The sequence below is a fragment of the Orcinus orca genome, chromosome 14, assembly GCF_937001465.1.
Source record: "Orcinus orca chromosome 14, mOrcOrc1.1, whole genome shotgun sequence".
Classification (NCBI taxonomy): domain Eukaryota; kingdom Metazoa; phylum Chordata; class Mammalia; order Artiodactyla; family Delphinidae; genus Orcinus; species Orcinus orca.
The window spans coordinates 43,712,684-43,726,026 of NC_064572.1; the positions used below are offsets into that span (position 1 = coordinate 43,712,684).

At 52.2% G+C, this 13,343-nt stretch overlaps 1 protein-coding gene across 6 annotated transcripts in view; it reads right to left on the reverse strand.

The window, feature by feature from the left end:
* ARHGAP22 (Rho GTPase activating protein 22) overlaps positions 1-13,343 on the reverse strand; it is a 237,923-nt gene that overhangs the window by 131,678 nt on the left and 92,902 nt on the right. For all 6 annotated transcript variants that reach the window (XM_049697151.1, XM_049697153.1, XM_049697154.1 and 3 more), the window contains one exon: positions 8,731-8,818. In XM_049697151.1, coding sequence (XP_049553108.1) covers positions 8,731-8,818 — 88 coding nt within the window. The remainder of the gene's footprint in view (positions 1-8,730; positions 8,819-13,343) is intronic.

Genomic DNA, 13,343 nt, shown 5'->3' on the forward strand with positions numbered 1-13,343 from the left:
GCTGGGTTATGATGGGTGTAGCACGCTCAGCCCCTGGAGAAGCCACATCCCTTCTGGGTGCCAAGTTTATGAATAGGATAAAGACACTGATAAGATGTGCACTGAATTCATTTATGACTGGAGGCTCTGAGGGCTAGTGAATTTGCAAGAAGAGATCAACAGGGGTGTTAGGCTGAGCTCACAGGCTGGAGTCTAGAGCAAGAGAACAGAAAGTCAGGTCCTGCGTTTCAGTCCAGTAGCCCACAGTCAGGGCTGAAGGGCCTGCGACCAGGGCAGGTGCACAGGGTCCCTACTCAGAAGGACCCTGTGTTAGGAATTCACTGCTCTCTGGTGGCTGTCTTGAGGTTGTCAGCCATTTTGCCTTTAAATTTGTGTTTTGTAAGTGAACTCTGATGGGCCAGGGGAGCGTGTGCAAGGGCTTGAACCTCAATTCTCTGGTGGTCCTGCCCCTGGCAGCCTCCTGCTTCCAGGGGTGCTGAGCCACCCACTGTTTCCTGGTGCCCCAGGCCAACAGCCCCCCTTCCCCCTCCCCCCAGTGACTGCTGCCGCCCCCTTCCCCTAGTCTGGCAGAGGGCTGGGGTCAGGGCCACCAACCCAGCACAGTCTCAGGGTGGAGCACGGTGGTGACAGTCCCGGCCCTGGTTGACAGCACCAGTGCACAGGGTAGGGCATCGGGCTGCGGGAAAGGGAGATGCCGGGTTGGACTCCCTCACCCAGGAAGGTGCACGGCGCCACGGTCCAGTGGCTGCCGAGAGGGAGACCCGCAGCTGGTGGGAGTGTGCGCTGCACCTCGGGGGGCCCTGGGTGGCTGTGAGTGGTCTCCTCTCATCCCACGAGTATCTCCTCCACCCAAGGGAGTGCGCCATTTAAACAGCAAATAGAAAACCCCGTGCCTGGTCTGTCCCTAGGCCCCTACAAAGAATAGCTACACCTGCTCCCGTGTCACAGTGCTTCGTGAGGCCGTCAAGCCCCTTGTGCCCTCTTCCTACCACAGTGGAGCAGCTCAGCCTCGTTTGCATAAGGCCCTCGTAGCACAGTGCTGGGATCATCACCTCCTTTATTCCAGACTCATGTCTCCATGGACACAGCCTCTGGGCTCCTTGCTCCTGTAGCTGCCCCTCCACTCTACGCAGGACCAAGTACCTAATTTGTGGGGCCCAGTGCAAAGTAAAAATGCAGCGCTCCGTCTTCAAAAAGCAGGGAAAAAGCACCATTAAAGGCCTCAGATATAAAATTTCCCCTTTCTTCCATGAGCTCCCTTTCAATCTGTCAAAGTGTGGTCCCAGGCCAGCAGTGCAGCATCACCTGGGAGCACATTCGAAATGCAGGTCCTCTGGCCCCATCCCAGACCCTGGAATCAGTAACTTTGGGGATGAGCCCAGCATTCTAGGTTTTGATAAGTGCTCCAGGGGATTCTGATACGCAGGAAAACTTGAGAACAACTGCTGGAGAACTGGGATTTGTTTGTTTTGAAAGCCATAAACTAAAGAAATTTGAAATCTTATTTGAAGTTTGTTTATATATGGTAAAGAGGAGTTGAAAGAAAGGGAGAGAGGGAGGGAGAGAGAGAGGAGAGAGGAAAGAGGGAGGGAAGGAGGAAGGGGAGAGAGAGAATGGGCTGGTGGAGAGCAGAGGAGTGTTCTCTGCACGTCCATGTATCTTAGTTCACTTGATGTTCACAGTCTTCTTGCCAAGTAGGTAGTTTTCTTTCTATTATCAGATGATGAAAATGAGACTCAGAGAATGTAAGTTATTGGCCCAAGTTCTTGCCATTAGTGTGTGGTGGAACTAAACTGTGAATCTTGGTGTCTGACTTCAAAACCTAGGCTTTGGGTTTCCCTGGTGGCACAGTGGTTGAGAATCTGCCTGCTAATGCAGGGGACACAGGTTCGAGCCCTGGTCTGGGAGGATCCCACATGCCGCGGAGCAACTAGGCCCGTGAGCCACAGTTACTGAGCCTGCGCGTCTGGAGCCTGTGCTCCGCAACAAGAGAGGCCGCGATAGTGAGAGGCCTGCGCACCGCGATGAAGAGTGGCCCCCGCTTGCCACAACTAGAGCGAAAGCCCTCGCACAGAAACGAAGACCCAACACAGCCATAAATAAATAAATAAATAAAGCAAACTGTCAACAAGTAAAAATAAATAAACACTATTATATTAAAAAAAACCTAGGCTTTTCCCCCAGTTGTTCCTCCTCCTTCCTCCCTCCCCTTCATTTTAGGAGTACCTGCTGAACACCTATTCTATGTCAGGCATTGCACCCAGTCGCCTCCGCATTCAGGCCTGTGCCGTGCGGTACGGCTCCACCACACACACGTGGCCGCTGAGAACTTGAAATGCAGCTGGCGTAACTGAGCAAGGGGATTGTCAATTTCATTACAAGCGCGGCTTGCTTTATATTTCTATTGAACAGGGCTGCTCTAGAACATGATTTTGGCCAAAAGGAATGAACTGCAACCTCCTCTTCAAGGGCATCTATTTCCAGAGACATCAGCGGGAGTTTCCCATACCTGGTCCTGTGTTTTGTTAAGAAAAGTGAGGTTAAGACAGTAGGGCCAGACCACAAAGCAGGGAAGTTCCAGAAACCACTCCTGTATTTGCTGATTCTCCCACCCTCAGGGGTGGGGAGCGCTTGTGAACTGCTCATCTAATTTCATTTCTAGTCATTACCCATCGTCTGGCGCTCTGCAGGCAAACTCAGCAGGGCCACCCGGGGTCAGGCTGATATGCCGGCTGGCTGGTACCAGGTGCCGAGATAGGCTGGGATCGGCATCCTGCTCAGGAGGCGGCTGAGGAGATGAGCGATGCTCTGGGGATGTCAGGAGCACCGTATCAGTCTACTTCTACAGAGTAATCTGTGTGTGCTGGCTTCGCTCCAAGGTCAGGCCTCACAGATAGCAGGCAGCAGTTCTCCTATCTGCTTCAAGCTGCAGGCGGATAAGGACAGGCAGCTGTAAGCTCAATGCCCAAGAGAGGCTTCAAAGATCCAGTGTAGCCGTAAGAAACTGCTGGAACCCGTTCTTGCAGGGGAAGCTTGCTTATGGAAGGCCATTCTTCTGGCACCATTCTACTAGGGCAGGTGGACACCTCGGAGGCCCTCTTATCCTGCAGTTGGAGAAACCAAGGGAATCTGATCTGGTTTCCCCAGCAAGTTAGAGACTGAGCTGGGTCTGGGACCCACTCAGACCCCAAAAGCATATGCTGATCAGGGCCCCCTTGCTAAGAACTTGGCGCACGAGCTTGGAACTGCACAGGAAGAATCAGAGCTCCGCTTTAAGGGGCCTGGCTTCTGAGTTGCCTCCCCGACGGTGAGCGCTTTGGCAGGGCAGGGTGGTCTCCTCTGTGGACATTGGTTGGGGCGAGGGTCCGGGCAGAGCATGGACGGTGGTAACGAGGAGTGGCAGCTTACCTCCTCATCTCCAGCCGGGTCCTTGCAATCCCCCCATCATTACATTAGTGGGTTTGCTAACACACAGTTCTGGTTTTAACCGTCCCTCCTGCCTGCTGAAGAAGTGCAGTGGCTAAAGTCCAAGCCTCTGTGTCCAGCATCCAAGGCCCTTCGTGACCTGGCCCCGCCCCCCTTTCCTCCTTGGTCCTCTACACCACGAGTCTCCCCCACAGAATACTTCCCCAGGCCTCTGTGCCTTTGTGTACTCTAGCCCCCCATCATTTGGGGATGACCTTCTCTTGTTTGCTCAGCTGGGTCATTTTCACTTCCCTGTCAAGGTTTAGCTTGGGTGAAATCTTCCCTAACCACCCAGGCGAGCCACCCTCACCCTCTGCTCTGGGCTCTCAGCCCTGGGGACACCCCTACTGGGGCACTCATCACACAGTATTAGGACTGATAACTTACAGGTGATAGCTAAGCGGGAACTGTGTTGTTGTTATTAATAATAATGATAGATAGACAGCAGAGAGGAGGGAAGAATAGAAAACTATTGGCATCTACACTGAGCCAGGCACTAGGCTCCCCCTGCAACCTCACCAAACCCAAGGCACTTGGCTTTATTGTCTCCAAATTAGAAGTCACGAGACAGAGGCACGGGGACATTGAGTGACTTGTCCAAAACCAAGCAGGCCCTGGGTGGCAGGGTCGGGCTTCTGTCCAGTCCTCCCTGACTTTGGAGAGGACAGTCTGGAACACTGGTCAGAGCTAGCTGCCGTGTGGTCACACGTGCCCTGCTGGAAGAAGGCAGAAAACAGGCGCAAACAGGGACATGGCACGTGCACTCGGCCTCCCCACTCTCTCCCCTGGAACCTTCCTTTCTGTGTGCAGATGTCTGCTCCTAGGGAACAGCGGCATCACTGGCAAGCCTGGGTACACTCCACTGTCTCCCCAACTTCCATGGAGTGCCATTGCTCGCTTTGCTCGTACCAATGCCTGGGTGGAGCTGAAAACCCAAGGCCTCAAAGCCATCCCTGCCCAGGCCTATTGCCCGCAAGATGCCCACCTGGTGGCCGGGGAGTGGGTGGGGATCCCAAGCAACGTAGTAGAAGGAGGCAGCGGGGGGCTCTGTGGGAGAGCAGGGCACCTGCCAGACCTCTGAACTGGGCAGTTTCCCCACCAGAGCCTCCAGCACTTTATCTTGAGAAATGTGGTCTGCGGGGCCCAAAGCAGACAGGCACTCTGCGATGGGAACTGGGCCCAGATGTCAGAGCCGCTGTGACACCCTCCGTGTCCTCCTGCTCCAGAAGACCACACTTTCCTGCTCTGAGATTCCGGGCGGCTTTCGTGTTTCACCCAGGTCATCCTCAGCCCCGCACGCTGGGGCCCTCGCACTCCAGGAGGAAATGCTGCCGGGAAAGGCACTCGGACCTGAGATCCCGGTGTGGATTTGCAGAAAGAGCCACGGTCAGTGTGGACACTTGGTCCCTAAAGAAACAGCCATGGACTGTGTCTGATGCAGGGCACCTCCTCTCCCTTCCCTGGAAGCACCTGAGTTCCTCTGGGGGGTCCTTGTGCCTACTGTGTGAGCCTTTGTGGGCGGGTCTGTCCAGGCACTGGAGTGGACACAGTTCCCGCTTAGCTATCACCTGTAAGTTAACAGTCCTAATACTGTGTGACAGGCCTTTCCTCACCACCCCAGCGTCACCAGTGGCAGGCACATGGCGTAAACACAGCCACCTCAGACCCTGAGCCATCGACGCAGCCGGGACTGAAGAGCCTGTGGGACTCGGCCTTCCCCGCTCAGAGCACCTACCACTCTCTCCTCCTGGCTCCGGGGGCCCTGAGCAGCCCTGCCGCCTGCCCCTTCCACACGCATCTCTCCAGCTTCCCATGGGCTGATTCTGTGTGGCCCCATAGCCTCTGGCCATTTCCCCCTTTGTCTGCATTTGTCAGAGCTGGCTTCTGCCACCTGCCATTGGGGACTCTGGAAAGACATGCCCAGCAGTGGAGAAGCCGTGATAGACCAGCAGTCACTCGCCAGCACGACTTAGGGCTCCCGTCTGAATGCCTGTAGTCAGTGGGCTTGCCTCCCTGTGGTAGCATCAAGGTAATACTAGAATAAGGATGTTAGCGAGACGACTTCTAGGAATCACCTAACTCGACCCATCAAACATAAGCACAAGTTGTGGGTTTAGCAACTTTTTGTCCAGAGCGCCAAAGCAGGCCTCTCCACCCCTTCCCCCATCCTTGTAGGTTCGGAGGAAGGCCTAAGCTTGCCTGTGCTCAGATGCCCGCAGTGCCAAGCAGTGATGGTCTGGGAGGCCAAGAGGATCAAGTCTCTAAGGGGCAGACGGCTTTCAAAGGGCTGGGAGGGGCTGCTTTGCCCCTCCCTGGGAGGGGAGCAACTGCCAGGCTAGAGAAGAGGCCCGAGTGGGAAGGAGACCGAGCATCCTCGAATCCCAGCCCCTTCTGGGGCCTGGCTCCTTCCGGACTGACCCAGGAACCAGCCTCAGACTATTGGTGGATGCAGGGCTCTGGGCCTAGAACTGGCTCAAGCCGCAGCCCCACTATTTAGTGGCGGTAGGAGCCCGTCAAGAATCAGAGGTGTGGCCTGGCTGACTGAGATGGCTGGGGGCTGGCTGGAGGACACGCGAGGCCTGTCATGAAATTGGCGCATCTCTCCACTAGATGGCACTCACAGTATAATTTTCCTCATATTTTAAATTCTATCTTGATGAAAAATTGTGATTTTTTTTATACTGTTAAAGAGCACGAATAGAGCTGTGACTTAAAATTCATGTAACTGATCTCATGCATTATCATTCTTGGGTTTCTATCACATGTCCAAGAGTTGTCAAGTTTCCCTCCCTCTGAGGTATTGGGTGTGGCAGACGTGCACTGCAGCTCGGCTTTCCGGGGCCAGAAAGATGCATCCAACGGAAGCGGAAGCGACTAAGTCTTTCCTTTCAGCGCTTCCCAAAGGCTGCCTGGGGCTCTGCACTGCCTACCACCTGACCTGCTTTCCCTGAGTGGTCTCACAGCTACCCTCCACCCCCACCCCCGGCTTTCAGGAGCGGCTGCACATCCAAAGGCAAGAGGGCGGCGCTTCGAACCTGCATACATTTGGTGCTTCGACCACTGCTGTGCTTGGGAAAAAGGGGTGTGAGGAGCCTTTCCTTCTATAACCGTGTCCTGAGACCTCTCGGGCCCACCCACGTAGGAAAAATGCCAGACCTGTACCAGGTACCTGTGTTGAAGGGCAGCATAAGTGTGTGGCTTTGGAAGTCAGACTGCCCAGGTAGAAGCCCTGACCCTACTGCCATCCAGCTGTGTGTCCTTGGGCAAGTCACCAATCCTTTCTAACCCCCGGTGTCCTTTTTTATAAAATAGGCATGGAAGTACCCCTTACCTTAGAGGGATGTTTTGAGTACTGTGGTAGCAGAATAATGGCCCCACAAAGATGTCCACGCCCTAAGCCCTGGAACCTGTGAATATGTTCCCTTACGTGGCAAATGGGTCTTCCCCACAGAGTCAAAGAAATTCTTGTAAATAGCTCTGACCCAGATAAAGAGCATGCGCACTGGTGACCATTCCCATCCGGTCCCTGGGGGCACACGTCCAGTGCCTTTCTGACTTCATGGTGGTGCGTGCTGACCTCCACCTTGTGGCTCTGGCCTCACCTCAGCCCTCCCCAACTCCCAGGCCCAGCCTCCCGGCCCCTCCCCAAGCCTTCCTTCCATGTGTCCAGCTCCCCCTCCCCTACATGGCAGGGCCCTGCCTACCTCACTCCCCTCCTTCATTTCTTCTCTACCTTCTTGGCAGAAACCTTTACTCCTGTTCCATAACCAACCAAGCCTCTATTTTCCACTCCATGCCCTGGGATCCCTCTGTTGCCACCTTCTAATGTGTCCTTTCAGCAACAAGATTCTTGCAGTAGATGAAATACCCAAATGAAACCACGGGACTTGAATTCTGCATATGCGGCAGGCAGTTGGGAGGGTCTCCCTGCACTTCACCTGCAGCCTGTACCTCCTGGAGTTCCCAGTATGGACAGAGCAAAGGTGAGCACACCCTGCCCCAGGCTCGGATTCGCTCAGTCCTGCTCCCAGGGGGCCATAGCTTGCTGGCCTGAGCCTGGGCTGATGCGTCCCCTGGTGCACAGCCCATAGCCAGGTCACTTCGTCAGAGGGGTTGTGTGGCTCTGCCTCTCTGAGACTGTAAACTTACTGGCTCACAGACCCCACAGGCCCTAGCACACTCGATCCACAGCCACCACTTCCTAGAAGGAAGTCTAGATTCGATTGGCACATGATAGGGTGTGATGACTAGCTGCCTGTAGCCTCTGCTCTCGGTGCTCTGCCCATACCCCTGGGCACTCACTGTTCCCATCCACACTGGCAGCCTCTTTCCTCAAGCACCTGCGACTCTGCCTGAAGGCCTTCTCTGAAGGCAGGGAGCTTAGCCAAGCGCAGGGCAGGCCAGAAATGCCAGAGTCAGCCTCCCAGGGAGCAGCTCTCAGTTAATGGCCGGTGGGACTTGGGGGGTAAACCCCCAGCCTCCTCACTCCTTGGGTGAGACACCTCTGAGTCGGTTCATTGGAACTGAGCCCCGGGCACCCCCAGTGGCACCAGCTCACCCTGCCGGCTCTCCCTTCCTGCTCCCTTTCTCGTGCTTTTTGGGATCACCTCGGGATGAACTGCTCAGATCCTTGCCTGAGGCTCTGCAACAGGGGGAGGCCAAGCTTAGGAGGCCAAGCTTACTACCTCACCGGCCAGCCCCTCTGTAAACTGACTCATTTGCAAGACACGCTTACTTAGTTCAATAAGAACCACACTTTAAAACTGGGAACTTTAAAAACCTGCTTTGTAACTGCTAACATGATGGCGGTTCTTTGAGTTAAATTACTCTCCTTCCTCCCACCACATTGCAATGGTGTGTTCTGGGATTCATGACAGAGCTTATTTTAATGCTCTGAACCTGTGCTAGTGGTTTTCCCTGGACTTATTTGCATGTGACCCAGATATTGTGTTTGGACCTTCACTCTAAGGTGTCCCCATGGATTGGTTACCTCCCTTGTTTTATTTTGAACTTAAAAATCCACACTTTCCTCTCACCAGAAGCTAATTACCTAGATAATTGACTGGATTTTCTAAATTCTCCCCAAATGTGTAATATCCTCTAGATTTGGCCCAAATTCCCGAATTGTGCTTGGAGACAGCGCTGGCGTTCTCACAGAGAGGAGTGTTGCGGAGGTGGCCCTTCCCAGGCCAGAGGTGCAGTGACACTGCCATTGGGGCCACCAGGGCCAGCCCCAGCACAGAGCTGAAGGGTGCTCAAGCCTACCTGGGCTGATCTCAAAGAGGTGCTTTCCCGGGTCCTCAGGGCCAGGAAGAAGTTCAGTCACCTGGGTCCCTTGTAGAGAAATAAAGCCCTAAATAGAGAGACAAACACAAACACGAGAGCGTGAGATGGCTGGGAGAGGGCTTCTGTGGTCAGGGCTCTGGGGAGCAGAGGGTGAAGCCGCGGGTCAGAGTCCCAGCCCTCCAGGACCTGGATGGGCAGGCTGGGTGCCGGGAGGAGCACAGGCCTCCTCTCCATGGCAGGGACCGAGCGCAGATGAGGCCTTGCATGGGGTCCCTGCTCGAGTGGGCCGACACTACCTTCTGACTCCCTTGGAGGAGCTCTGCCCACAGAGGACTGCCCAGGGTTGTCACTCTCCTGGTTAAGGCACGGTAAGCCCAAGTCAGCAGCAGGGAGGAAGGCTCCATTATTGGGGCGGGGGCGGGGGGGGGGGAGTGTGCCCATTTGCAGGCTTTCTGGGGCAGGAGAGTCAGGGAGAGGAAGGTTTCTTGTACGTAACTGTCCAGGCGGTAACATGGGGGAAAGGATGCACAGATCTGTGTGAGCCCAGTATTGCCCCCTCCTGGCTGGGTGAGATTTCATTTCTTTACCTGTTACGTGGGAGTCAGCTACCACGAAGAAGGTACCATACCTACAGTCTAACTGCCTGGGTTCAAATCCTGGCTCACCTACTTACTGGCTGTGTGACCTCAGGCAAAGTATTTAACCTCTCTGTGCAACTTCCCAATTTCCTTATCTGTGAAATAGGAATAATAACAGTCCTTTCCGGGGCTGTTGTGAGCATTAAGTGAATTAGTACTTGGGAAGCCCTCAGAGCAGTACCTGGCATAGTGAAAGCTGTTTATTTGCTAAATAAACCCCAGCTATTACTGTGTGTCAGGGCTCCACACTGGGTGGGGGAACAGCATCCCTGCATCTGCATTTGCCCAGGTGACTGGCGCGGTCACCTGCTGTATCCACATGGTTGCCTCCAGTCCCCACCCCCATGTGTACTCATGGAGCGCTCTTCTCTCCACTCCCATCTTTTCCAGGCAATTCCTGGCTTTCAAGGTGACTGGAGGCTCCACGTGGCTGCTGGAGTCTTGTGCTGCACTGACACATGGAGATGCCTTTTCTCATTTAAGCACCGTAAAGGCAGAACGGCGTCTTTACCTACGGATGCTTGCTTTAGAGAAATTATAGCAATAAACCAGAGAACCAGATGGTAATCGTTGTAACTGAACTAACGGTGTCTTTCTAGGGAACCTAGGGCTGGTGGGAATAAATCAGGGCTGCAACCCCAGGATGGGGAAACGTGTTCATTACAGGATGTGGATGAGATCCTTCACCGGCTAACGGGAAGGGTCTCTGGTGTTTGCTGTTTCAGTAACTGTCTCTGAGTACTTCTGAGCACTTTGGGTTTTTTTTCCCTCTATGCCTCAATATCTGTCATCCATAAAATGGGAGTAACAATATTGACATTGACATTACTTTCTACTCCAGCTAAATGCAAAAGCAGTAATAACCCTTGTTTACAGAGCTTGTACTATATTCCTGGCTCTTTGTCTAAACTATCGGATTTAATCTTTCTAGAGGCCCCACAGGCCTATCGTCTTGGACAAGCAGATGGGGGTCGGAGAGGTGAAGCAACCAGCCTCCTGTCCCACTGCTGGCAAGGGCAAGCGGGGGCGTGCACTCCGGGGGTGTCTGATGATGGAGCGCTTTCCCTCCTATGTTTGTGACAGCAGCTGCCGGCTGACTTTGTGTTCAAGAAGCTGCCCTGGAGAGCCAGGCTGTGCCTTTGGGACCCATTGCTCATCACTCACTCAGAAGAATCCCAGTGTGGCCCCCATTACCGCAAGGGGCCCTCAGAACTGGCTTTTGGTCACCCAGATCCCTCCTGCTTCCCACGGGTTAAGAGCACGGCTTTGATCCCAGCATTTTGCTCAGGCACTTGGGGTGGGGGGAGGGCTGGGAGCAGGGAAGAAAAGGGGAGGGGAGAGGAGGGGGCAGGAGAGCAGAGGGAGTCTGCTTTCCCGCTTCCGGTATGTCATTTGTTAAGGCTGTGATGAAAGACGCGTAGAAGTCAGTAGGAAGCATCCAGCTGAGACCCTCGGGCTAGGTCTCAACCTTGAGAGGGCATGAGAGTCACCCCAGGGCTTGTTAAAACACAGAGTACCAAGTTTGGTGGTCTTGCAGTAAGTGTTTAACAACAGGTTCTCCAAAAAAATAAGGCAAGCTGATTTGTAGTGTTTGCCAACTTCTGTGATATAAATACCCTCCATGGCTGATTTCATGTCGTCATTGAATGTGGCACTGGGAAGAAATGCACCGCAGTGTTCCTGCCACATGGATACCATAGGGGTCAACAGGCTCTAGAGCATAGATAGGAGTAAATGAAATCAAACAATTAGGGGGTGATACATCTTGAGGACTGATTACCTTTATTTTTTTAATGTATTTTATTGAAGTATAGCTGATTTACAACATTGTGTTAGTTTCAGGTGTTCAGTAAAGTGATTCAGTTATATATATATGTGTGTGTTTATATACATATTCTTTTTCATATTCTTTTCCATTATGGTTTATGACAAGATATTGAATATAGTTCCCTGTGCTATACAGTAGGACCTTGTTGTTTATCCATTAATTACCTTTGTTTTTAATATAATTTATTTAATTGTAGGTCTGTATGATTTAATTTCTAATAGTGGAAATGTTTAGCAACTGGCTGGTAAGCATAGCACTAATAGAACTACCCCTGGGGTTTCTGACTCTATAGGTCTGGAGAAAGAAGGAGAATCTGGGGATTTCTCTGCTGGTCCAGTGGTTAGGACTCAGCACTTTCACTGTCGTGGCCCGGGGTTCAATCCCTGGTTGGGGAGCTAAGATCCCACAAGCGGTGTAATGTGGCGGGAAAAAAAAAAAAGAGAGAGAAACAAAAAAGGAGAATCTGCATTTCTAACCAGGTTTCTGATGCTGCTGGCCCCCGGGGGATACACGTTGACAACCACTCTCTAGGGGCACTTAGAGTAAGTAGCCAAAGGAAGGTGCCTTTTCCATAAGCTTATTCAGCACATCAGTTTCCTCAAGTGTAAAATAAGGATAATAACAGTATCTACCTCATGAGGCTGTTGTGAGGGTTAAAATGATCCGATATTTTCCTGCTGGCCTTGGAGAGCCAGGTTTTGGTTGAGCTGCTGTGCCTTGGACACATGCAGTTCCGAAGGACAAGGAGTACCTCCAGCCACTCAGATCGTGCCCTGGACTAGAGGGGTCCGGGCTTTCCCTGAGGAGCCCAAAGTGAGTGTTAGCACTTTGGAGGGGGTGGCTGGTCTCCTTCCTGCTGGGCCTGGGAAGGGACCAGACACACCATTTGCACCTACAACCGCACAGATAGGCAGCTGGGTGCAGAAAGAGATCGTGCAAACTCCAGTCACGTGACAGCTTCCCACAAAGGTTAGTCCCCTCTCCCCCTCCCCCTGCGTCTGAGCTATGTGCATTTGCTCTGTTTTGCTATTTACTCAGCCTGCATATCCCAGTTTGTCCTGAGAGGCTGCCAATGACTTCATTCATCTCTAGCTTCACACCAGTGCAAGTCCACTGGTGTAAGGGAGTAATGGTCAAAGGATGTGCTATTCTGTCTGTGTGTAACCGAGCTCCACTCCAGGCCTGCTGCTGGCTCACCAAAGCTCCCTCCCCAGCCCTTGTGAATGTACCAGCTTGAGAGGACCCGTGGGTATCCAGTGGAGGCCCCAGACAAAAGCTCCAGAAACTGTTTCTCTCAGAGAGCAACTTTGGGAGAGAGTACATTTCTTATATTAGTGTCAGCTTAGATGGTTTATTCAAAATCCATCATTTCTACAGCGTAATAAATACAAACTCCAGGAACACTGCAGGTGGAGGGGAAGCAGCCCAGTGATTAGCCTTGCTCCCTCTCATTTGTCTAAACCCAGCAATGGGGCACCTAGGATGTGGTACAACCTTCAGGGACTGGTGAAGATGCTCAGAATTCAGAAAGCTTCCTATGTCAGATTCTGAATGTCTTAGTTATCTATTGCAACATAACAAATTACCCTAAATCTTGGTAGCTAAAAACAACAATAAACCTTTATTCTCTTACAGGGTTTCTGTAGACCAGGAAATTTGGAATGGCTTAGCTGGGTGTTTCTAGCTTGGGGTCTTTTATGAAATGATAGTCAAGATGTTGGGTGGAACTACAGACATCTGAAAATCTGACTGAGCCCAGAGGATATGGTGACTCCCTCAATGGCGGATGTAAAAAAAAGTCTCAATCTACATTCCAGAGATGAAAAGTACAATGTGCAAATAAAAAATACAATGAGTGGGATTAACAGCAGATTCAATGTTGCAGATGAAAAGACTAGAGAACTTGAAAATATAGCCATAGAAACTACTCAAAATGAAACAAAGAGAAAAGAGAAGTAAAAAGAATGAACAGAGCATCAGTGAGATGTGGGATAACTTCAAGCAGTGTAATTTACATGTAATTCGAGTCTCTGGACAAGGAGGGGGGAACTGAAAAATATTTGTGAAGAAATTATAGCTGAAACTTTTCCAAATTTATGAACAGTATAAACCCACAGATCCAAGAA